The sequence below is a fragment of the Solanum stenotomum genome, chromosome 2 (assembly GCF_019186545.1).
Source record: "Solanum stenotomum isolate F172 chromosome 2, ASM1918654v1, whole genome shotgun sequence".
In the NCBI taxonomy this organism is placed as follows: domain Eukaryota; kingdom Viridiplantae; phylum Streptophyta; class Magnoliopsida; order Solanales; family Solanaceae; genus Solanum; species Solanum stenotomum.
In genome coordinates this window covers 57,721,408-57,747,746 of record NC_064283.1, presented here as the reverse complement: position 1 = coordinate 57,747,746, position 26,339 = coordinate 57,721,408, and the positions used below count along the sequence as shown (strand labels likewise).

General features: G+C 36.7%; 1 protein-coding gene across 1 annotated transcript in view; it reads left to right on the top strand.

The window, feature by feature from the left end:
* The first annotated feature begins 237 nt into the window (after positions 1–237).
* Positions 238–26,339, top strand: part of LOC125854948 (ABC transporter A family member 1) — a 31,123-nt gene continuing 5,021 nt past the window's right edge. Inside the window, exons 1-30 of the mRNA XM_049534556.1 lie at positions 238–477; positions 3,184–3,263; positions 3,677–3,854; positions 4,482–4,564; positions 5,980–6,196; positions 7,154–7,368; positions 7,483–7,543; positions 7,669–7,755; positions 8,188–8,420; positions 8,500–8,614; positions 8,700–8,789; positions 9,074–9,294; positions 9,388–9,500; positions 10,083–10,189; positions 10,445–10,507; positions 11,692–11,778; positions 12,255–12,353; positions 12,427–12,611; positions 12,845–12,899; positions 13,002–13,073; positions 13,297–14,004; positions 14,085–14,263; positions 18,041–18,251; positions 18,808–18,891; positions 19,658–19,699; positions 19,792–19,888; positions 23,700–23,827; positions 23,936–24,040; positions 24,907–25,053; positions 25,898–26,161. Of these exons, the coding sequence (XP_049390513.1) occupies positions 358–477; positions 3,184–3,263; positions 3,677–3,854; positions 4,482–4,564; positions 5,980–6,196; positions 7,154–7,368; positions 7,483–7,543; positions 7,669–7,755; positions 8,188–8,420; positions 8,500–8,614; positions 8,700–8,789; positions 9,074–9,294; positions 9,388–9,500; positions 10,083–10,189; positions 10,445–10,507; positions 11,692–11,778; positions 12,255–12,353; positions 12,427–12,611; positions 12,845–12,899; positions 13,002–13,073; positions 13,297–14,004; positions 14,085–14,263; positions 18,041–18,251; positions 18,808–18,891; positions 19,658–19,699; positions 19,792–19,888; positions 23,700–23,827; positions 23,936–24,040; positions 24,907–25,053; positions 25,898–26,161 (4,446 nt within the window). The 5' untranslated portion in view covers positions 238–357. The remainder of the gene's footprint in view (positions 478–3,183; positions 3,264–3,676; positions 3,855–4,481; positions 4,565–5,979; positions 6,197–7,153; positions 7,369–7,482; positions 7,544–7,668; positions 7,756–8,187; positions 8,421–8,499; positions 8,615–8,699; positions 8,790–9,073; positions 9,295–9,387; positions 9,501–10,082; positions 10,190–10,444; positions 10,508–11,691; positions 11,779–12,254; positions 12,354–12,426; positions 12,612–12,844; positions 12,900–13,001; positions 13,074–13,296; positions 14,005–14,084; positions 14,264–18,040; positions 18,252–18,807; positions 18,892–19,657; positions 19,700–19,791; positions 19,889–23,699; positions 23,828–23,935; positions 24,041–24,906; positions 25,054–25,897; positions 26,162–26,339) is intronic.

The window sequence follows — 26,339 nt, the reverse complement described above, 5'->3', positions numbered from 1 at the left end:
TATAGATATTTGATGAAAACTAAAAATATAAAGGGATTTAAAGGACCAAAATTGTTTCATACATACATAAAGAGGGACTATATTGACCTTTTTATCAAACATTAGGGACCTTTTTGTCATTTTCCTTGTTGTTAGTTTTGAGAATTGATTTCATTTTGACACAATAGAGAAAACTCATTTCCAAAGTGATTCTTCTTCCTTTGTCACCTTCTCCACACTACCCCACCCCCTCACCCCCACCTTCTTTTCTGTTTTTTTTTTCTGTCCACTGACTGAAGAATAAGGAGCTAATTGAAGTTGGGTTTTGCTCATTTTTCTGTTTAAATTCTTGAAATTGAAAAGGGGTTTAACAGAATCATGGAAAAGAAGAAGGAGAAAGAAAAAGAAGATATGAGGAATTCAAGAAAACAGCTCAAAGCTATGCTTAGGAAGAATTGGCTTCTCAAAATTAGACACCCTTTTGTTACCTGTGCTGAGGTTAGCTCATGCAATTTCATACTTCAAAGAGTTTAAAAATAGGGAAAAAAGAATAAAGATTCAATTTTTTTCTTTTGATCAAGGAAAAAGAATCAATTTTTTTTGTGTGGGGTTTGCTTGAATTTTGGTATATTTTTATCATGGATTTTTTGCTGTCTAAAGTTTATATTGTTGTCCAAGATTCTGTATTTTGTGTTTATGTCTGATGGAGTGAGGAGATTATAGTTTCTCTATTTGGTGATCATCCTAGTAGGAGTTGTTATAATCCTGGAAAATTGTAATGTGCCCCTGGAGAAAAAAAGATTCAATTTTTCTTTTGATGAAGGAAAAAAGAATCAATTTTTCAATTGTGGGGGTTTGCGTGAATTTTGATATATTTTTATCATGGACAATTTATTGTCTTAAGTTCATATTTTTATCCAAGATTCTATTTTTGGTGATCATGTCTTGTTGTTAAGTACTTACTATTTTCTTTCTATGATGGAGTGAGGATGTTTAAGTTTCTTTATTTTGGTGATCATCCTCTTAGGAGTTGTTGCAATACTGGAAAAAAAAGATTCAGTTTTTTTTTTTATGAAAGGAAACAAGAATCAATTTTTCTATTGTGGGGTTTGCTTGAATTTTGGTATAATTTTATCATGGACCATTTGTTGTTGAAAGTTCATATTTTTATCCAAGATTCTATTTTTGGTGATCATATCTTCTTGTTAATTACTTATTTTTTTTCTATGATGGAGCAAGGAGATTATAGTAGCTTTATCTGGTGATCACCCTCTTAGGAATTGTTATAATCCTGGAAATGGTAATGTTCACTGAAAAAAAAAGAGATTTCTTTTGATGAAGAAAAAAAGAATGAGTTTTTCTTTTACGGGTCTTGCTTGAATTTTGGTATGTTTTTGTCATGGATCGTTTGTTGCCTAAAGTTCAAATCTTTATCCAAGATTATATTTTTGGTGTTGATTCTTTCTTGTTAATTATTCATTTTCCTTCTATGATGGAGTGAGGATTGTGGGGTTTGCTCGAATTTTGGTATAATTTTATCATGGACCATTTGTTGTCGAAAGTTCATATTTTTATCCAAGATTCTATTTTTGGTGATCATATCTTCTTGTTAATTACTTATTTTCTTTCTATGATGGGGCAAGGAGATTATAGTTGCTTTATCTGGTGATCATCCTCTTAGGAATTGTTATAATCCTGGAAATGGTTATGTTCACTGAAAAAAAACAGAGATTTCTTTTGATGAAGAAAAAAAGAATGAGTTTTTCTTTTTCGGGTCTTGCTTGAATTTTGGTTTATTTTTGCCATGGATCGTTTGTTGCCTAAAGTTCAAATCTTTATCCAAGATTATGTTTTTGGTGTTGATTCTTTCTTGTTAATTGCTCATTTTCCTTCTATGATGGAGTGAGGAGATTATAGTCTGCTTTATTTGGTGATCATCCTCTTAGGAGTTGTTATAATCCTGGAAAATGATTATGTCCCCAAAAAACCAAAAACATTGGGCCAAGTAGTCGACTTCTCAGTTTTTTCTTTTTGCGGGTGTGTGTGGGGTGAGGGGGTGGGTTGGGAGGGGTGTGTGGATGGGAGGGGATGCTGAAGTAAAGGGAAGGAATGTTCTGTTAAGGATCAAATACACCTCTAGGAAAAAGATGTAAGGGGGAAGCTTTAACAGGGAGCTAGCACTGAATCCTTAATGCCAGATTACCATTTGACTTTGACAGACTGAGTTGAGCTCCATTAGTTCTTATGTTCTTCATCCGCTGTTGTCTCTTATAGATAAAAATATTTGGAAGCATTGCAAAAAGAATAAGTCGCATGGGTGACCAGGGTTCAAATGCCATCAAGACTTGAATAGCTAGGGTATTTGTCTCATCTGGTTAAGCTTTGGTGGTCAGAGTTGTAATGCTACTTGTTACACCCCTTCCCCCTCCTCCCCCCAAAAAAAAGAATGTTACATGTCGTCCTCTTTTTATGATCTATCATATGTTATTGGGCAACTGGCTTAAATACAGAATTACAAGTAGCAGTTGCATGGGATTTTACTTACAATCGTGCTACTATGAAGACAATCAATGTTTTCCATTAAAGATGTGGAATCAATAAGAAATACTAAACCTTAACAGGGGATCAATGGAATTCAATGTAAATGGTTCCTGTGGATCAGTAGTGGACCATTATAAAGCGTTGCATTATGTAAACTACTAATTTGATTCAAACTCTTACAAACCACAGTAGGCAAAAGGAAAAAAAAAAAAGAACTTCATAGTTTCTGTTTTTGGCTTCTGCATTACATTGGGGATGCAGATCTAAACAATTTAGGGACCCTGGTATTGCCGTAGAATCTGTTTCTTTCCCTTCTTGTGATTATCCCTTCTTTAGCACTGAAAGTTTTACTCTTTTAGCAATTGTTACTGCTTAACCATTTAGGTAATCTGTAATTGTTTTCTGGTTTTCTTTTAATGTTTAAATAAATTAAATTGCAAGAATGTGCGGTGAATTTTATTACAACGACGCCTTAGTTTCAAACAAGTTGGGGTCAGCTATAACTTGTTTGGGACTGAGGCGTAATAGTTGTTTTTGTAATCAAATTCTCTTAATATTTTATATTTCGTATTCTGTCCTAAGTGGGTTCTTGAGATGTCATAGCTTTTTATTGAGAGAAGAGGGACTAATGATTTCTTTGTAAAATAAATCTTTTAACTACAGATTTTACTCCCAACTCTCGTTATGCTGCTGTTGATTGCTGTGAGGAGTAAATCTGATATCCGCATCCATCCAGCTCAGCCGTATGTTTTCCTCAACTTGCTTTTACCTACTCATAATAGATTTATGTTCATTAGCATTTCTCTCTGTTTGCATAGTACTTGTGTCTTTTGGAAAGGCTGAAATGGAGTAGGACTAAGTTTATTTAGGAAAGCATGAAGCTCTTTTTCCCTGCGCTATTAGTTAAGTGAAGCAACATGATTTATTTTCTGTTGTTACATTTTCCAAATGCGTATATAAACATTGTGGGAGATCGAAGAGTGGCAGATATATTCTAATAGTTGTTGACAATTTCTTCTGTTTTGTCCAAGCTGGTCCGCTGATGATTAACGTTTGTTAACCATATCCTGCTTAACAAAGCTTTACATTTTCAGTTGGTTCACCGTACTTATGTCAAGATTCTTCTATCTGAAACTGGTAAACACGAAATATGCAGGTATATTCGGCAAGGGACAGGGATGTTTGTGGAAGTTGGAAAAAGTGACACTTCTCCCCCTTTTAACCAAGTTCTGGAGCTACTATTGGCCAAGGAGGAGTATTTGGCATTTGCACCTAATACACCTGAGACAAGGACGCTGATCAACATTTTGTCTCTGAAATTTCCCGTACTGAGGGTATATTCTGAGATTTACCTCTTACTGATATTTCTTCACTATATTTTTCTCTAAATTTTGTAATCAGGTCTTCTTTTCTCTTATAATGAAAAATTTCAAAGTATTAAGATGATGGTACTGATCACTTGTCAATTGATGTGTCTGTAATGTGGGAAAGGGCATAATATCTTCCAAATGGAGTTTATTCCTTTTTTATATATTTTGTGTTCTGGTGTAAAAGTGTTTCATTGTAAGTCCACTTGTTCTCGGGGATTTCTCGGTTATAAAAAAAAGGGTGTTCCATTGTAAGTCAATGGTTCCAATGCCTTGCTTTCCAAAGAATTTGATATATAATATACTTTACCATTATTTTGAAATCTTACTCAGGTCAATTTCATTGTTTTATTTTGGCTGGTGGGAACGAGGTTAATTTCATTCGCTATTGTAAAGGGCACCATTGCTATGATGAATGCACTTGTATCTAAGAGTGACAGATATCTGCTAGACTGGGATAAAGAACTGATACTGATCAACATTTTGTAAATACAAGCATGTTATGATGAACTCAGCTAGTCTGACTGTCTCTTAGTTTGGTGAATGTCTTCTAGATTTTGTTTCAGATGATGCTTAGTATTTATTCATTTGCAGCTAGTTACCAAAGTTTACGAAGATGAAGAAGAACTTGAAACATATCTACGTTCAGATCTTTATGCTGCGTATGACCAAAATAAGTGAGTTATCTTTTCGACTTTATTTTGGTATACCCAATATATGAGGATATGGCTTGGAAGTTGGTTGTGATGATTGTTTTTTAATAAGGTAGATAATTTTATTACTGTTCGAAAAGCTCCCCTATACATGCTGGACACCAAAAGAGGTTGGGAAACCTTCATCAAAGTATTTGTCTTTATAAAAAAACCCAGTCTTAGATCTTGTGGATTCTCCAAAAAGAAATTAGACGCAAGGCTACATGATTGTTTTTAATAAGGTAGATGATTTTGTTACTGTTTTGAAAAGCTCCCTTATACAAGCCAGACACAAAAATAAGTTAGGAAACCTTCATCAACATATTTTTTTTTACAAAAACCCGAATCTTAGATCTTTCCCCAAAAAGAAATTAGACGTGAGGCTATTTAAGGCTATTCCTTAAATGTACGAAGTCATTTTTTTATAACCGTCATGCCTGAGCCAGCTTGCTCGCACCTCGACTAATTCCACCGGGTACCTGCTATCGCCCACCTGCACATGTACAGGATAACTCTGTCCACCAAGGTTTGGACATATAGGGAGAGATCACATAGTGTTTTTTCCTCCGCTAGGATTTGAAGCTGAGACCGCATGATTCTCAACCAACTTCATTGACAAGTAGGCCACACCATTGGATGCAAAGTCATATTCAATTCCTTGTAACACTCTCCAGTTTCTCCTTCCATACTACCCACATAAGGGATAAAGGGGCAACCTCCCATGGCCATGGTCTTCTCTTTCCTGCTTGTAAATGCCCAACCGTGCAATGGGGCTCATACTGTACCTGGTATCACCCATTGTTTCCTGGACCACTCTCCTGGACCCGACGCCACCTTACTGTTTGGATGTTATGATATAATAGCTGAGGTTGGATGTCTTAAAGAAGTCATATAGATGATACAGTTTATAGTATGCCATTGTTGCATGAAATGTTCTCTGAATTTTCACCGTGTTTGAACATAAAAAGGTTTATTCTTTGAACTTTGAAGTTAACATACCTGCTCGACTTTCTTCAAATTACGTTCTGAAAATTTATATTGGTAGTTTATAATTTGAGGTACATAGCAGAAGGATTTTTAAGAATGTTGTATTATCTCTTCATTTAATATATGTGTATCTATACTTTATCCTTACATACCTATCAAAAAAATAAACTAAAAAGAGACAAGAACTTTATGTTTACATAACTACTATGTTTTCATTTTACTATCTTGCTGAATGTTGTTTTACTTGTTGCTATATTTGTGAAATTTAAGTTCTTGATACGTACTGTCTGATGGAAAATATTTGCTTTGGGCGGTTTCATTTGCCTTTCCTTATGGTATATCCATGTTATACTTTCATAGTAGACTGAAGGATAAATGCCAAGTTATCTTTCCTTTTTCTTGCTTTTTTGTAGGAACCGTACAAACCCTAAAATCAAAGGAGCAGTAGTATTTCATGAGCAAGGTCCTCAGTTATTTGATTATAGCATACGCCTAAACCATACATGGGCTTTCTCAGGATTTCCTGATGTTAAAACCATAATGGACACAAATGGTCCATTTTTGAATGATTTGGCATTAGGCGTCAACACCATACCAATTTTGCAATATGGCCTCAGTGGATTCTTAACAGTAAGAGTTTGTTAACCTCTCTGCTACCTTTCGGATCCAATGGTTATGTTAGTCGTTCTAATTTACTTATGTTCACATTTTATTGTTAGTCCCATGGAATATTTGGCTTAAATTTTTTAAGTGAAGTACCCAATCCATGTCTAGAGGGTGTTGTATTGAAGACATAATAAATTAGTAAATAGCTCAAAAATAAATTAGTAAATATCTCACAAGTTGGCAGAAAAGATTAATTGAACAAGATATATGTTGCCTGCATTAAGATCTAAAACTTGTCATAATTATCCTCTTTGGCTGCTTAATCTTTTGGATGAAGTGGAGAAACAGAGTTAAATATGACCGTAGGCTTATATCTTCTACTTTGCATATCCCGGTACAATTATGTGCCTTAAAAGTTGCTAAAGTCTCAAAATCAATTGGCAGGTTGTAGCTTAGGATTTCATCTCCACCCCAATAGCCACATATAGTACAGGTTTCTTGAGATTCTCAATATCTCTCTTTCTGTATTTCCTTATGGTCCGTCCTTACATAGTTATCATAGTTAGAATCGTCCGACTGCACAAGTATGAACTCGATTAAGATTACTAGGTTAGAGGAGCTATATGAATTGGTTAAGGTAGTTGGATGAGTTGTCTCATTTTTAGTGCAAGCTACTTATATGGTACTCTAGCTTACTAATTTTGAAGTGAGTTTCATATGCATGGACTGTAAGATAGTATGAAGGCGTTGATATGGAGGATGTTTTTAATCTGTGGTATGATGGCCAAGTATTCAGGGGGTAACTTTGCATCATACATTAGGACAAGATCAAAAGGAGAAAAAACTTTGATGACAGGGGCACCATCTTTGTGAAGTAGGAATTTGGTGTCTGCAAAATGTGATATACCTGTTCACTAAATTGATAGGCTGATGTGAGATTGACCACGTGCATAAATATTTTTCCTTTTTTTCTTTTCACAGCTCCAACAAGTCATAGACTCATTCATAATATATGCTGCTCAAGCAACTATGACGAACTTACAAAGGTTGCCTAGCCACTCTCTTGATTCAGATGCCCAGCTCAAGATACCATGGACTCAGTACAGTCCTTCAGAAATAAGACTTGCTCCATTTCCAACTCATGAATATACTGATGACGAATTCCAGTCCATTGTCAAGAAAGTCATGGGAGTGCTGTATGTGAATTCTATATTTCTCTTCTTCTTAAGTTCATATTAAATTTCTCAACTTATGTATGTTTTCCTGTGCTTTTATTATTCTATCTCATGCTTTGATATATTGGTTTGTAGGTACTTGCTGGGGTTTCTTTATCCGATTTCTCGTCTAATAAGTTATTCTGTCTTAGAAAAGGTATAGCATATCTGAAAAAGAATTGCTTTGATTTTCCTCCCGAAAACATGCTCTTCACTTTCTAACTTGATCGCAGTTGTGGAAGAATTTTCATAGCATTTATTTTTGGTATCTTTGATCTGTAGGAGCTCAAGATAAAAGAGGGCCTATACATGATGGGTTTGAAAGACGAAATATTCCACCTCTCTTGGTTTATAACATATGCTATTCAGGTAAAAATGCAACATTTGTCTCCCTAAAGACTAATTCCCCCAACATAAGAAAAACATAATTGCGGGTGTTCACAGACGACACCCAAACCAGAAGAGGTGGAAAAGTAAGAATGAAAGGGAGAAGCTTTCTCATTTTGTATGACTTTGTTGAGAAGCTTTCTTCTGTTGTATGACACTATGAGTGTAGTATTTACTTCTTAATCTTTTGCTAACAAATGAAAATAAACGAATTAGCTCCTTGGAGATAAATAAATTGAATCACTACAAATTTTTTTCTCCCGTCGGATTTTAGCATCTGATATTTTTTTTCCAAAACCCCTGTCATGAACCACGTCATGTCTGAGTTATACTGCTTATCATTATTGTTTGGTATATTGATCTTTCATGACATAAAGTCATCTGTACGTGTTTAATATTCTGTTTCTTTGGCAGTTTGCTCTTTCTTCTGTGCTACTTACAGTATGCACCATGAGTACCCTGTTTCAATACAGTGATAAGACGTTGGTGTTCGTGTACTTCTTTACCTTTGGCCTCAGTGGAATAATGCTCTCATTTATGATTTCCATGTTCTTCACAAGAGCAAAAACCGCGGTAGCTGTCGGGACCCTTACTTTCCTTGGGGCATTCTTTCCCTATTATACAGTCCACGACGAAACAGTCTCCATGTTAGTCTTCATTCCATGTGATTTCGTAGTTGTAGCGATATCTGCAGTGCATAAAACTCCTTGTTTATTTCTCATGTAGGATAGTGAAAGTGATTGCTTCTTTCCTTTCACCTACGGCCTTTGCATTAGGATCCATCAATTTTGCTGACTATGAGCGTGCTCATGTTGGACTCCGGTGGAGTAACATGTGGCGGGTATGTTCTTTCAGTTTTTTTCTATCTTCTTTTCTTATTCATTTCCTGCACATCACTGCCTTGTTTACTTATATTAATACTACAGGAATCTTCAGGAGTGTGCTTTTTGGTCTCTCTCCTGATGATGTTACTTGACAGTCTGTTGTACTTTGCAGTTGGTCTGTATCTTGACAAGGTAACTCTTCTGGACTCGGTTAAATATTTTTTTAAAAATCTTCTCGATTCTACTTTCCTCTCCCTTTATTTCCCATAAGTTCTCCAACTCACTGTAGTTGCTAGTTTTTCCTTTTTTGTTTTCTTAAAACATCTTCTTTTTTTAAAATTTAAAAAGGCCATTACAGCTTGCTAATTTTAGGTTCCTGTTGGTTTTACCTATTTTATTCTTTTGGATTATTCTATAAAAGCTGCTATAATGGTATCATTTAGGATGAGTTTGAGAAGTTTTACTTATCCAATCAGGTCCTCCAAAAGGAGAAAGGATTTTGTTATCCATTGCATTCCTTGATTCAGAAGTGCTTTGGGAGGCAGAAAAAAACCAGAAATAATTATGCATCCACCTCAGAAGTCAAATTCACTGAGAATTATGATGAAACATGTAGTACTGATTTTATAAAAGATGTATCAGGACCAACTTTAGAATCAATGAGCTTGGAGATGAAGCAGCAAGAATCGGATGGCAGGTAAATTTGTGTCATGTGAATTTCTAAGATTTTAGTGCATATAATGGAATAGGTGTTTCTTTGTCTTACAGTGGTACTTCACAATATTTCCAGATGTATTCAGATCAGGAACCTACGAAAGGTGTATGCTACAAACAGGGGAAACTGTTGTGCTGTTAATTCCTTACAACTGACTTTATATGAGAATCAGATTCTGGCACTTTTAGGTATCCATGTTTGGTTGTCTCTGCCATTTTATGTGGCTTCACTGGATCATTAATCTCTAATTCTTACCTACAACAAGCTGGACAATAGTCCTCAAAGACAAATGAGGGTTGAGAACAAGTTTTGGAGGACCAATGATTAGTTTAACGTGTACAAAATTTGCTTTATCTTTTAATTTCCTTATTATGCGACACAGCAATATCTATTAGAATGGTACAACTGGAATGAACTTCTGAATGTTATGTCCCTTTTTTCTCTTGGTTTGTAAGATCGCGCAATGATGTCATTAGTAGAGAGCCATGTACTTTTGTATGGTCTTATTTTTGCTATACTTATATACAGGTGCGTTTTCGCCCTTCTTTAATGAAATTTATTACTTAATCAAAAAAAAAAAAAGATCATGAAATGGCCTGTGAAATCTTTCGTCTGACTTTGTCAGAATGTGGGCATTTCATTTCACAATTCTTTCAAGGAAAAATACCTTTTACTAGTTCTCTTGAATTTCTTTTTTGTTTTTCTTGCCTACTTTATCTCATTTATTTCTCTTGATTTTGTTGATTAAAAATAACTTCTTTATTTTGAAGGACACAACGGGGCTGGTAAAAGCAGTACAATAGCCATGCTTGTTGGTCTCATTTCTCCTACTTCGGGAGATGCTCTGGTGTTGGGGAAGAACATCTTAACTGACATGGTAAATCGCACATTGAGATCCTCATATTTTGACAAGATTTAGAGCCTTGAAATGTTCATATGAGCCACTAGGAATATGTGTGCGCGTCTTTTTGTGCCTGTTCATTAAACCCAAATGAAGAACTTGTTTAGTGGATCACTTAGCTCAATGAAATTTATCGTGGTGGTTGCTATTCTTTTATTGTTCATTTTGAGTCTCTTTTGTTCAGAACTTCAGATACTTTGGTTATCTAACTTAGTTTTGTTGCTTTAACAGGATGAAATACGGAAGAGTTTGGGAGTCTGCCCTCAGTATGATATTCTTTTCCCTGAATTAACAGTAAGCAAATTATTTGAGTGCCGTGGGAGATGCTATTGATACTTCCCTCTTTGTGAGGATTTCAATTACCTTATTATCCACATAAATGTCTAGTTGACTGTGTTAATTCTGAATCTAGAAGTATTCACTTCATTTTGTGCTTCTAATTGCCTGCATTTATGCCCCCAAGGCCTAGCTCAAGTGGCAGAAGGTGGAGGATTTGTGGCTTAGGTCGNAATTAACAGTAAGCAAATTATTTGAGTGCCGTGGGAGATGCTATTGATACTTCCCTCTTTGTGAGGATTTCAATTACCTTATTATCCACATAAATGTCTAGTTGACTGTGTTAATTCTGAATCTAGAAGTATTCACTTCATTTTGTGCTTCTAATTGCCTGCATTTATATTGAGGCGGTATCATCTAGAGGTGTTCCTTATTTTTCCATTGAAAATCTAACTGTCAATCAATTAACTAAACCTTAATCCCAAGCTAGTTGAGGTCGCCGGTATGAAATCCTCTATATCTATTCTGCTATATTCGAGATCATCTAATACCAATGTTCTTAAATAATTTCTTTAAAGGTAAATGGAGTTTAATAACTCTCACACTTATATATACACTAACATACAAGTCTTTAGCTGTAACTAAAAGACTATCAACAACTAAAGCTTTATCTCAACTAGTTGGCAGTCTATCATTATGAAGTTTCTGTGGAATTAGGGATATCTATTTGGTTATCTTTGATTAATTTTTGTAACAAAGACATATCTACCTCAATAAATTTGCCCTCTATTCCTGAAAAGTTTTATTTTCTCTTCTGAACACTGCAAATAGATAACACTTCTAGATCACACCTGAAATATCAATTAAAAGCCAGTATAGAACCAAAGATTTTTGAACACTTCCGGTGATCCTAGTAGTTCTACTACTATTACTACTACAACAACAACATACCCAGTGTAATCCCACAAGTGGAGTAAATAAGTTCTTCTACATAATGATGATATTTCTATCAAGTTTTCGCTGCATGATGATGTTTTGGGACATCGCCGAAACTCTTCTGTTGCATGGTCCATTCCTCTGCTATGTTTCTATTTTTTGTTTCATATTTTTCTTTTTAGAGGTTCATGTGCTCTATGCTTTTAGTTGCGAGTGTATACTGTCCCCTATTCATGACCGTATCGTGGTTAAATGATTTTTCCCAGGTGAAGGAACATTTGGAAATATTCGCTGATTTAAAGGGTGTTTCTGAAGATTCTAAGGAAAAGGCTGTGACTGAAATGGTTGATGAGGTGAGTTTTTCCCTGAGCACTCTTGAGATTGCCGATAAATGGATTACGGTGCTATATCTTCTAGAATCTTGAATGTAGATTAAATTATCTTCCTGTACAAAATATCTGGTGTCACCTTTTTTCTAGCAAGATGAACTAGTGGACTTTAAACTGATTGATAGAGCACTAGATACTTTTGGAAACTAAAAAGGCTGAAAAGGTCCTATGTTGTATAATAAGTAGTTAAAATCTAAAGTTTCTTTTGTTTAGTTTATGCAATATAAATGACTTTCCTGCATAGAGCCTTCACATAGGATGAGTAATTATTGATTGCATGAGCCCTGTTTCTTGACAATTATGACAAATATAGCTTCTCTCCTTTCCCCTTGGTGGTCCTGCTTGTTAAATAGTTTCTTCCATGGCTTAATTCAGAACTCATCCTTCTGTGCTTAATAAGCTGACCGTGGATGGGATGTTTGTTCTTTATGTTTGATTAGGTTGGATTGGCAGACAAGCTTAATACTGTTGTTAAAGCTCTTTCTGGAGGTATGAAAAGGAAGTTGTCCCTTGCGATAGCTCTTATAGGGAACAGTAAGGTTAGTACAGGTTAAACAATTTTGATCATTGATTGTGCCTTGAAACTTCTGAAAATTTTAGTCTACTTCTTAGGTTATTATTCTCGATGAACCAACAAGTGGAATGGATCCATACTCTATGCGGTTAACTTGGCAGCTGATTAAAAGAAAAAAGAAGGGAAGAATCATATTACTTACAACACATTCCATGGATGAAGCTGATGTGCTAGGAGATCGGATTGCTATCATGGCCAATGGTTCTCTAAAGTGCTGTGGAAGGTGTTTCTCTTTGCGACTGAGAACTTCAGTTTATTTTGGAAATTTTTTTTGCTTCACTTGGGGTTATAATCTTATAGAACACATGGCGCTAGGAAAGGTGTACTCTGCTACCCTTACGAGGAGTGACCATCTTGAGACTACTTCGCCTTCGCTGTAGCCATGAGTTAATGCTGCTTTTATAATTTAATGTCCTTTGTGAAATTTATTTACTCAAGTTTTCATTTTCTTGACAGTTCAATCTTCTTGAAACATCAGTATGGGGTTGGTTACACTCTTACTCTGGTTAAGGTATGCTCATCTTAGCTAGGTTAACGATTCTTAAATGTTGGGGCCTTTATATCTCAAAATAATCATTTCTAAGATTCTTGGTGGTATTGCTATTTTCTGCAGACTGCACCAGGTGCCTCAGTAGCTGCTGATATTGTTTACCGCCATGTACCTTCTGCCACATGCGTGAGCGAAGTACTTCTCTTTCTCCAATATTTAATTTTTCCCTTCCTTTGCCCTTCTTTCTCATTCTATAATAGCTTCCGTATTGATGTGTTTTGACTATGGAGTTTGATTTAGGATGCCTACTTGCATATTGAGCTCAATCACATAAAAAAGATGAGGAAAAGAAAAACTTTCTTTCGACAAGAAATTTTTGTTACTCGTGCCAAACAGTAAAAACTTTCTACTATTTTAGGTTGCCGCAGAGGTTTCCTTCAAGCTTCCCCTAGCATCCTCATCCTCCTTTGAGAGCATGTTTCGGGAAATAGAGAGCTGCATGAGAAGATTCAACCCTGGATTTGAAACAACAGACTATAGAGAGGTAGACAATCTTGGCATTGAGAGTTATGGCATATCTGTCACAACTCTGGAGGAAGTGTTTCTGAGGGTTGCTGGTGGTGACTTCGATCAAGCAGAGCTCCTTGAAGAGAAAGCGGATCCAAATTTATGTGATTCCGTTGATTTAAAAGTGTGCCAAACTAATGCTCCGAAGACATTCTTCCCTTCCAAATTGTGTGGAAACTATTTTGGAGTCATTTGGTTTATGGTGACCTTAATTGGTTCAGCTTGTAATCTAATATGGACTGCAGTTTCAAGTGTCATTAGGCTTGTGACAATGCAGTGCTGTTGCTGTTGTGTACTGTCAAGGTCTACTTTCTGGAAACACTCGAAAGCCCTACTTATTAAGAGAGCAAAATCAGCCCAAAGAGATCAGAAAACAATTGTATTCCAGCTGTTAATTCCTGCCTTCTTTTTGTTTCTTGGTCTGCTGTTTCTTAAGCTTAAGCCACATCCCGATCAGCAGCCGGTCTTCTTCACGACCTCGTACTTTAATCCTTTATTGAGTGGTGGTGGTGGAGGTGGTCCAATTCCTTTTGACCTCACCTTTCCTATAGCAAAGGAGGTCTGTTTACTATTTACGGCCGCATGCTTACTCTTTCTAATCATACTTAAAGGTTCTTCATCAATGCTTTGACTGTGCAGGTTGCCAACCATGTCCATGGAGGCTGGATCCAAAAGTATCAAGAGACAACATACAGGTTTCCTGATTCTACCAAGGCATTGAACGACGCCATAGAAGCAGCAGGATCAACGTTGGGCCCTGTTCTACTTTCAATGAGTGAATATCTGATGTCTAGCTTCAATGAATCTTATCAGTCAAGGTGAGTTACTCTGAAAGTCATCTTCAGCTTCAAACAATTGCTGTCATTTTTTTTCTTCTTGCAACCCTTCCCCGAATAGCTTCGCTTTTGAGCCAAGGGTCTATTGGAAACAATCTCTTTGCCCCACAAAGGTAGGGGTAAGTCTGCGTACATCTTACCCTCACCAGACTCCACTTGTAGGATTACATTGGGTATGTTGTTGTCGTGTTAGAATAGGAATAGGTTTATACAATCTTATTAGAATAGGAATAGGTTTATACAAGCCTATTAGAATAGGAATAGGAATACAAATAGTAAATAGTATCCTACTTGGTAAAGGATTGTATTCTAGTATGTAAATAGGATCTCAATGTAATAATGTAGACAAAACAACAATTCAATAATATTCTTCCCTTATATTTCTCATATGGTATCAAAGCCTCTACGATCTTGGTAAACAATCAAAGAGTTTCCACTACCGGCGGGCGGCTATTATCCATATATGCCGCCCGTCCGGCCAATGATTATGTTAGCAAAAGTTAAGTCACCGTGTATCTTTCTGGTGACTATTTTCTCATTATCTAATTTGTGTAGCATCATCCCATCATTTTGGTGACTACTTTCTTATATCTAATTTGTGTAGCACCGTGCCATCATTCCGGTGACTATTTTTTCATATTTAATTTGTCTAGCACCGTGCCATCATTCCGGTCACTACTTTTTCATATTTAATTTGTGTAGCACCGTGCGATCTTTCTGGTGACTACTTTTTCATATATGGTTTGTGTAGCACAACACCGTGTCATCATTCTAGGGACTACTTTTTCATATTTAATTAGTGTAGCACCGTGCCATCCTTGACTATCTTTTTTGCATATCTGATTTGCGTAGCACCGTGCATCTCTCCGGACTACTTTTCATATTTAATTTGTGTAGTACCGTGGATTTTTTTTCGAACTATTTTCTTATAACTGAGTTGCATAGCATCATGTGTCTTTTTTAGTGACGACTCAGATTTGATTTGCATAGTTCCATTCGTCTTTTCGGTGACTACTCAAATCTGATTTGCGTAGGGTTGTGCCATCATTCCAACCCTACCCGTATAATTTTTCTTTTTCAGTAGGGTCGTGCCATCATTCCGACCCTACCTATATAATTTTATTTTTTAGATTATGACCACTTTCAGCCATCAAATCTAATACTCCGGCGTATGAGCATGTTCCAACCAATTTTTTGGTGACTTTCTTGTTTATGTCGATTGTGTAACTGAAACAGTCTTTGCAAGTTTAGTTTGGGAAGTTCAACACTGTAATTTTATCACTCTGTATTTTATCGACATTATGCATCAAATTCAGTATTTCATGAGAAGATTGAGCACGTTGAGATTGATTGTCAATTTTGTGAAGTCTAGTGATCAACTTGCAGATATCTCACCAAGCCCCTCATCGGTCCTCGTGTTAATTACATTTGTAACAAGCTAGGTACATGAATTGTATGCACTAGCTTGAGGGGGAGCTTGAGGGGGAGTGTTAGAATAGGAATAGGTTTATACAAGCCTATTAGAATAGAAATAGGAATACAAATAAGAATAGAAATACAAATAGGAATAGAAATAGTATCCTACTTGGTAAAGAATTGTATTCTAGTGTCTATAAATAGGATCTCAATGTAATTGTTAAAGAATGACAAAAGTCCCACATCGGTGGTTAATGAGATAGGTGGACTCCTTATAAGGCTTGGGCAATCTTCTTCCCTTTGAGCTAGCTTTTGGGGTGTGAGTTAGGCTCAAGACCTAATTTAACATGGTATCAGAGCAGGGCCCGTCTCACCCGATGTTGGGACCCCCAAAATCAAAATTGTCCATGCACCAGATGTTAAGCACTGGGCGTGAGGTGGGGTGTTAAAGAATGACAAAAGTCCCACATCGGTGGTTAATGAGATGGGTGGACTTCTTATAAGGCTTGGGCAATCCTCCGCCCTTTGAGCTAGCTTTTGGGGTGTGAGTTAGGCCCAAGACCTAATTTAACAGTAATAATGTAGACAAAACAACAATTCAATAATATTTTTTTCCTATATTTCTCACAGGTTAGTATTTTACTAGTGCTCCAAAAGGAAAAGTATCTATAGCTCATCCCTGTTATTGTGTGTTCTAATGTTGTAGCCCCGTGTTATTCCCCGTCGATGTCTAGTCTAAGCTTGTGGAGGGTGGGGGGTGTAACAGTGTCACACATTTATTGCAGCAATGGTCTATTGTCTCCTTATAAGTCTTTGTAAATCCTCACCATTTGCTCTATGTTCTGTGGTTGAATTGAGCCAAATGTCTATTTTTTCCTAATGTGGTCTTAGAGATCCATTCCCGTCCTCCTTTCTGCTGTTGTCTTTCCGAATGTTGGAACCCCTTGTTATGTTATTTATGCTCCATATATCCAATCCTGAATGTGCGTGTTTGTGTGTCCCACATTGGTTGATATAATGGGAGTGTCTCACATTGGTTGAAGTGTGTGATCACCAAATCTAGAAGCAGCTTAATCTGTTAGAGACGGTACATTATTATTGTTATAGAATGTATATAGACTTAATCTTAGTAATAGACATAGCTATATATAGGCAGCAGATTTATAGGGATCACTGCAGATCTGTAGGAATCACTCTTTATTTCTTTCCTTAGTTAGCACCTTATGTATTGTATTTATTCACTGTTCACCTACTGGAATAAGACAACATCTTCCATTCAATTACAATTATTAAAATTAAAACATGAATTATTATGTTTTCACACGTGAGAAAAGGAGATATAGTAATAGTTTTCCTTGGTGAATATTGTTAAGAAAATGGACTTTGGGCATAGCTCAACTTCAAAGTTAGCTCATGAGGTGAGGATTGTCCAAGATCATATTAGGAGACACCGGTCCATTCCCTTAATCAATGTGAGATACTGAACACCCTTTGTATGCTAAGTTTTAGACATTGGTGTGTATATATAATATAACATGGAGGCCCAAGATTGGATTAACAAGAATTTGGATGGGTTTGTCTCTAACACCATGCGAAATATTGCGAGTATCCAACTAAAACCTTACGACAATAGGTGGAGTGGTCGAGGTTTATATAAATGAGGGAATGGGGATAAAGTGTACTATCTAACACCCTTACACACATGGAATTTACTTCTATGTGGGTTGAAGACTTCTTTTTTTTGCTTAACAAGCATAAATATGCTTACAACATGTTAGGCATGACTTCTTTTTGATGACAAGGGAACCCGCAACCGCTATCCTTTGGGTGCGCACCGGGTAAATCCCGCTCCTATGCAATAGCTCGCAAACCGCACTAGGCAAACCCTGTGCGAGGAGCTCGACCCAGAAGACCAATCCCTACTCCCTACTGTTGCAGGCAATTAGGCATGTGACTTCTATGCCTAACACATGTAAATGTGCTTACAACAAGTATGCCTAACATGCGTAAATGTGCCAACTCATGAAATGTAATGCATGTATCAATAACACATAATGGTGGTTGGATTATTTTATTGTGAAGATGAATTACAATAACACAAGTCGCTTTGACAAGATATTCTGTACTACCCTGGGCATCTTTTATGGTCAGAAACCTCCTATTGTCTTTAGACTATTTCAAATGCAAGTAAATGAGATCAAATTCCGATTGAATATGATGTTCATATTATACATTCTACTTCTTCCTGATTTGCCTGCAGTGGTTATTTATTTAGCTTAATAGGTCTGCCAAATGAATTAGATTTTCCTTCATTAAATCAGTTTCATGCATATTCTATTGCAGGTATGGAGCGATAGTCATGGATAATCAGAGTGGTGATGGGAGCCTTGGGTACACTGTTCTATACAACAGTACTTGCCAGCATTCTGCTCCTACATTTATCAATTTGATGAATTCAGCAATACTCAGGCTAGCTACACAAAATGAAAATATGACAATTCACACTCGTAACCACCCTTTGCCACAGACGGCAAGCCAGCATCAGCAACATCATGTATGATTTGCTATCATCTTATCATTGAAGAAATTGTAGCATTCTAATCTACGCAATCTGTTGGTTGATTGTTTCCGCTGCAATATTCTTTTACTGACTATTTCTCAAAGAACGAGCAATGGTGAAGTCATGCTTGCTGGGCGATACATTATTCCTGTAAATAAAATTTAACATGATAATCTGTCAAAGTAAATCTTGGGTTTAATGGTGTTGCAGGTTGTTTCACGGGTTTAAGTTACATGTGCTATATGTAACTAGTAAAACATCATCTATAACATGTCTTATCTAACAGTTCATTTTGATTTCTGGAAGTTTTGTGACTACCTATACCTAGATTCTGTACTCGAATCTTGTGCAGATTACTAATGTGTGAAGCTAGTCTTTTACCACCGACACATACTCTTTTTAACCATAAATAGTTTGGTGAACTAACAAGTTGTCAATTTGCATTGCCCAATATTTTATTGACACTATTGCTTTATAATACATCAGTCAATGATGTAATTCTGAATTTGCTTCTTATATGGTTATCTTGTATCCTTCATTTGTGTTTTAGGATCTCGACGCCTTTTCTGCTGCAGTTGTAATCACTATAGCCTTTTCTTTTATTCCTGCCTCATTCGCAGTGGCGATTGTCAAGGTAAATTTACTCTTTCTCCTAGAAAATTGTATTGCATTTAAGAAATGATATTTATAGGTGTTCTTGATCCCACCGGGTGGATCTAACTTTGATTGATTGAAAATTAAAAGAGCTCAGTATCAAATAATTGTAAGTAGTGTTGCTGGAAAGTCTGGGTTTGAATATACTTTCCTCTTTGAATTGGGAGGGATTCGGAGAAGAGAATCTTTTATGAAGTAATTAGAGGTGCTGCCTTATTAAAACAATAATGTTCAAAAGGTGCTCCTTGTATAGGAGTATTAGGCTAGGAAATAATCAGTCTCTATATTAAGAAAATAAGTTTTTCTATGATTAAATAGAGAGCATCTTAAGGTATCCAGTAGAATATTTTATATTAGTTTCTTTATTCAAGTACAATGATAGGGGACCCGTGGTGTAACGGGTTTGAACTGGAAACAGCCACTCGCAAAAATGCAGGGTAAGGCTGCATTTGTGGTCTGGACCTTATTCGGACCCCGTGAATAGTGGGAGATTAGTGTACAGGATGCCCCTTTTAAAGTACAATGATTCTAGACGTGTGATCTGAACTCATTTTCTCTTGATATTCTAACGTTTCTCACACATAAGAAAAAAGACATAACAATGGTGCTCATCCATAATTGGCGTGTTCATTTGTTCTGGATTTTATTTCATCCTTGGAGGAGTGATTTCTGCAATTTGTTTGAGTTGTCAAGTATAACCACTCTGTTGGCTGGAAACCAATCGTATTCATTTTTTTTTTCTGTAGGAACGTGAAGTGAAAGCTAAGCATCAACAGCTAATCAGTGGGGTATAGTAGCTCTATCTTTGACATGTCTTAGTCTATCCTTCATTTTAAGAATTGCTTTCTCAATGATGCTTTCATGCTCCCAAATTCTGCAGGTGTCCATACTCTCATATTGGGCTTCCACATATATATGGGATTTCATCAGCTTCTTATTTCCTTCATCATTCGCGTTAGTTCTCTTTTGGATATTTGGTATGCTGCAGTCTGACCTATCTGTCTATACAAAAAGGAGTTCACTTTAAATGATTGATTGTCAAGAATATTTCATTTAGGTCTTAAAAGTTCAAAAAGAATTTTGCAAAAGCTTCACTTTGCTTAAATTGCTACTATTCTCTTCATAGATTGTACTATTTCTGTTGTAGATTGCATTTTTTTATGAGATTCTTGTGGAGAAGTTTCAGATTTCTCCTACCATTCACTGTGAAAACATTTCAAAGAGCCATTTCATTTATGAGATATCATTTTTAGATTAAAGACCTCAGTTGAAAATTTGAAATACCTGACGGGTCTAATTAACAGGTTTATCCCAGGTTTTGATCACGTAATAAATAATAGTAGTAGATCATATTTGATGAAAGAAAAAATAGAAAAGTTGGATCCATAGTTGTGATGCATTGTTGTGGATCTCAATTTCTTTCTAACTTTGTGATTCTGGATACATATGTCTTCAGTTTGTTAATATCCTCTTTCACATCCTTCGTTGGTTTGAAGAGTAAGGATTTTGTTACTTCGATTCACTCTCCTCTACCATTTGTCCTTAAATAGTTCTTTTACTAGTCTGTCTTATAATTCCTTCAGCAGCATCTTTCTCATTTCACAGTACTATTCCCAAGTTACTCGATCTCTCACATGAGATTGAGATAAAACCCATAGTTACTCCATCGTATCTAAACTGCGCTACTTTGGCTGGTTCGATCTGTGATGACAGAAACGATTGTTAGAGTCCCACATTGGTTGAGCGTATGGTCTATTGTCTCCTTGTAGAGCTATTTTTGGGGGTTGAGTTAGACTGCAAGTTATGAAGCCATGTTCAATCGTGGGCTTGCAGGTCGGTGTTAGAGTCCTACATTTGTTGATGGTATGGTTTGTTGTCATCTTATATAGTCTTTGGATATCCTCACCTCATGAGCTAGTTTTTGGGTTGAGCTAGATCCAAGGTTCATTTTCTAGCATATATTAAACGAATCACTGGTTATCAGGAAAGGTAGAGGTAGGCCGAAGAAGTCTTGGGGAGAGGTTATTAGACAGGACATTGCACACCTCTGCAGCTTACCGAGGAGATGACTCTAGATAGAAAGATATGGAGGTCGAGGATTAGGATAGAAGGTTGGTAGGTAGTCGAATTTTGTCTAGTTCTCTGATCAGTACCTGTTGTTTCCTTTGCTTCAATTATCATATCATTTGTTGTTGCTACTTGGTTCTCTTCTTAGTTGTTTTCAGCATGACTTCTTCGCAATTATATTTGCTTCACATACTTGATTTTTGATATGTTTACTCAAGCCGAGTGTCTGTCGGAAACAACTTTTCTACCTTCACAAGGTAGGGATAAGGTTGCGTACACACCACCCTCCCCAGACCCCACATGTGGGATTACACTGGGTATAATGTTGTTATGTTATATAGATCATATGTGTCACGCCCCGAGCTATCCCCGAGACGCGGACACGGGACCTAGGACCACAAGTGATCCTAAGCTAACCATGCTGACATGATCATGAGCATACTAAAGATAATAAACTGATGCGGAAGCTAAATCATAAATAAATCTGAAAAGATGGGGAATACCCATATACTATAGCTGAATATATCAAATCTGAGAGTTTAATACAAAAGAAATATCAAACTTAAAATACTAAGCTGAATCTAACTATGTCTGAAATAAGCCTCTAAACTGACTAGAAATGTTGGGACATGCCCCAACTAGGTCTAGCAAAACTGAAACTAAAGACTAAAAGCAATAAAGATAAACATGTCACTAGTCCTCGAAGAATGAGGACTCACCACTGATGCTGCTGAACTGAAGATCGGGAATCGATCTTAGCGTGATCTGGATGCTGAGAACCTGAACCTACATCACGAGAAGATGTAGCGCACGTATGCGTCAGTACTTGAAAAGTACTGAGCATGCAGGATAGAGTAAAGCTGAAATAGCATATAACTGAACAAAGCAATAAAACAATGAAATAATCTGGACATGATATAGATACTGAAAATACTGAATACTGAGCTAACTGATGCAATGACCAAATTTATAACATGCTGAGACTGAATACTGACTGTACTTAAATATGGTCAATGCAATAGAGTCTGACTGAACTGTGGGAGCTATTAATAACCGACATAAAACCACATGAGCTAAATGTGGAGTCCGATGTATACGCTCCATTAAGAGGACCCAATATACCCTGCCAAAGGTATAGAGGCATACTGGCATGATCACTAAACTGATGTTGCTCAAAGAGGGGACTTACACCTACGTGGCTCGTAGTTCTGGGACTATATGGGTACGCTGAACCCTAGTCCAAGTCGGTAGTATGCTACTCCCAATGAATTAAGTGGTTAACTGGTTATGACTGAATTTCTGTAAATACTGGATAGCTCGAAACTGAACATGCAAACTGAGAATGCAACAATTAATCTGATAATGATGCATTCATAAACTGAGGCATGTATAATTGAATACTGAAATATCTGACCTAGCATGTATAATTCAAGAACTAAAGAAATACATAGCTAGGGTTCTGAAATTCATGCGATAAACTGAGCAATAACATGATAATCTGATTTGGAACATTTAAATAACTAATTCATGATGATCTATTCAAATTCTAGAAACCCTAGGCCTGTTCATAATCATGGAATCAAGAATCTGACTGAATTCTAGGGACCTAATGGGCGAAAGGAACCCACTAGTGAAATCCCACATACCTGGTGACGAATTCACGGAGAAATCTTTCGATTTCGGGGCTGGAACTGATGGAACCTTGTTGCGTTCTTGAACTAGGGTTCTTGACCTTTTTCTCCTATCTTGATTCTAATTTTCTAAGTTTTGATTAATGATTTTGACTAAGGTAAGTTCTAATTATGTTTCTAGGCTTAAACTGACTAAAACCTCATGATTTAGGGTCTAAACGACGTATCTTAGGGGTTAAACAAAATAGGAAAAGACTAAAAGACCCCTGACTTAGCTGCTGTCGGAGTGACTGACGGGCCGTCATTCAATCGACGATCCGTCGATTGGATCCGTAGGTCGAGTTTGCCCGACAGGGCTTCACTAAAACGAGCATAACTTTTTACTCGGAGGTCGAAATTTAGCAAACTCGGTGGCGTTGGAAAGATAATTCAATTATCTATCATATCATAGGTCATGGGACACACAATTCTTTATGTGCTAAAAGGTATGACCATCTGAAGTTGATCCATCAACAATTTTCAGCTAACTGGCTGTTAATCCTCACCTACGGTCAGACCTACGGACCGTCAATCGATTGACGGTCCGTGCTGGTCAACCTTCAATCGGGACTGAAGCTGGGCTTTTGGGGCATCGATCCACGGACACGAACTACGGTTCGTGACCTGACCTACGGACCGTAAGTCCTGCCGTGGGTCAACACTTAGCCAAATTTTCTGACTGAGTTCTGGGGAAGTTTTCTGTCACGAACCACGGACCTGCAGGACGGACTGTGAGTCCATCTACGGTCCGTGGATGGTGTCCGTGAGTGCCACCTGTAACACCAGAAATTTGAAATCTCTATTTTCGGATACGGGGTGTTACAATCTGTTTCTTTTTCCTATCCTTGATTAAACCTCCTTGTCGAGGAAGGTCATCACTTATATGGGACATTCTTTAGTATATCTCATTAGTTCTATCCACTTTATGACATTGGTGTTTTTTCTCTGTTCAATACCACATTAAGTTATATTATTTTTGTTTGTTCATAATTACCTTCTTTCTTAAATCCGATTTTCACTATCCAAAATCTTAAAAAGAACTGTTCTGTAGGTCTTGATCAATTTATTGGAAAGGATTCTCTCATCCCAACAATTCTGTTGTTTCTTGAATATGGACTAGCAATTGCTTCATCAACATACTGCCTCACATTCTTCTTTTCCGAGCACAGCATGGCTCAGGTATATGTTATGCAGGATATCTGAAGATTTGAGCTGTTGAATATTTTTTATCATGATACCAATCGGAATTTTTTTGTTTGCTGATCCTAATATTGTTTTTACATGCAGAATGTCATCCTTCTCATTCAAGTTTTCACTGGCCTCATTCTTATGGTTATGTCCTTTATAATGGGATATATAAATTCTACAACACACTTAAATTCTCTTCTCAAGGTTGGAAGACCTAAAATATTTCTTTTTCTGAATTACTATATTTTGTTGTGTATGGTTTTAGCTTTAGAATTTAAGGGCATCCTTTAGATTGTTTTTTTTTTTAAAATTATTTAATAATTGTCATTTCCCATGCATTGAGCTACTGCTACTGCAGATAGTAGGATTTCTAGCTCCTAAATCTTTGTACCCTTTGATTTAAAAAAGGACAGCCTGGTGCATGAAGCATCCTGATATCACGCAGGGTCTAGGGAGGCCGGCACCCCAAAGGGGATGTAGGCAGCCTACCTTGACACAAGCATCAGTAGCTGATTCCACGACTAGAATCCATATCCTATTGGTCACCCAGAAACAACTTTACCATTGTTCGAAAGCTCCCTTTAAACCTTTGAAATATTGAAATCAATTTTTCTCTACAAGCTTTACTTTATTAGTCACGTGGAAGCTTTCCCTAGATAGCAGTAAGATCAGGGAATGACTACTCTGGTGACAACTGAACATTGAGCGAGTATTTTACTAGTCCTAAATCGATTATCTGGAAGGAGAAGAAAAGCTAGATAAACGAAAAGATGGAACATTTAAACCCAGTACTAATCAATGTACCAAAAAATACTCGTGAAACTAGATGATCTTGAGAACTTGTGGATTTTGTCTATCATCCTGCCCTTTCTTGATAAAAAGACTTCCTATTTACACCACTCTAAAGTATGCTATCACCAATGGAAATAACAAATGAAATACTTTAGTTGGATTGCCAAGTAAGATATCGTTTCGTTTCAAGAGACTCATTATCTAATTACAGTTAAGTGATGTCTCTTCTTGTATTCAGTAACATATGTGATCCTACTAACGAGGGACAATCTTTTCAGAACTTCTTTAGACTGTCACCGGGATTTTGCTTTGCTGATGGATTAGCTTCATTGGCGCTTTTAAGACAAGGGATGAAGAATGGATCTAGAGATAACATACTTGACTGGAATGTGACTGGTGCTTCCTTATCATACTTGGCTGCTGAGGTAGTCATCTGGTCTGCTGACTCTAATAACTTTATTGAAGCTTGATCATTTTTTTTTCTTTGGAAGTAGTTTATCTTATTTCAGCTTTGATCATCTCGTAGCTACTTCTTAAGAAAAAAGTTCATGTGTGCTATATCTTCTGGTAGAGGTTTTGTTTAAGTTATCCCCTCTGTTCTCTCCTTGTGTGATGGAAAGAGACACAATTCATTTGTTGAAAACAAGTGGCATTCATCTCCACCAGATTGTATCATTTATGCTTAAATATGGTAAGATTAGGTGCATTTTCTACCTCTTCTGACATAAATAGTTACCTTGATGTTTGCGAGTTCAAACCCAGCTGACAAAAGCCTGATATTTTGGAGACGGGAAGAAGGACAGACCCATTATTCACCGAATTTGGAACCCTGTGCTACTGGTCCTTGGGGATTTAGTTATCACCACATAAAAAAAGAAAAAAAGGCTACTCTGTACAGCCAATCATTTCCACCATCTTCATGGACTACTTTATCACTACTACTCTGAGCTTGTACATGCTGACAATGGAATAATTCATTGGCTGACCACAAATTTTGCACAGTCATTTGGTAGTCATATTTCTTCTTGGTCTTTTGTAGTCTTTGATCAGTTGATGCAAGTTTTGTGATTTACACATTCACATGTATTATGTATTGTAAGGAACAATTGTTTTTCTCTTAGCATTACTACTTCCCGTCGTGTCTTTGTTATTCATCTTCCCTCTTGTGATTTTCTTCCTTCTTTCTGTACGCCACCTCATTTATAGCCTTTGCTAAGATCTCTTAGGTTTTAAGAAAACCTTTTGATTTTGGATAATCCATCAATGCAGGCCGTTGTGTATTTCCTCATAACTCTGGGGCTTGAATTCCTGCCTCAACAAAAAAGAAATCTTTCCAAAATTCATGAGTGGTGGAAAAGCTTGGGAAAATCTAGGCGTGCTAATTCCTTTGGGTTTTCGGAACCTCTTCTGAGACCATCCTCAGGGGATATTGCTTCTGAACTCAACGAGGACATAGATGTTAAAGCAGAGAGAGACAGAGTTTTGTCTGGCTCAACTGATAATGCAGTTATCCACCTCCGTAATCTTCGGAAGGTATGAATTTTCTCTTTCCTGTTCCATCTCAAAAAGAAAATCTCTTTCCTGTAGATCAAAATATTAGTGTGCTTTTATCAAAACATTAAAAATATTTGAGTGTTAATTTTGTTCACTTATACCCAAGGGTGTGGCCTAGTGGTCAATGAAGTGGGTTGAGAACCATGATGGCTCTAAT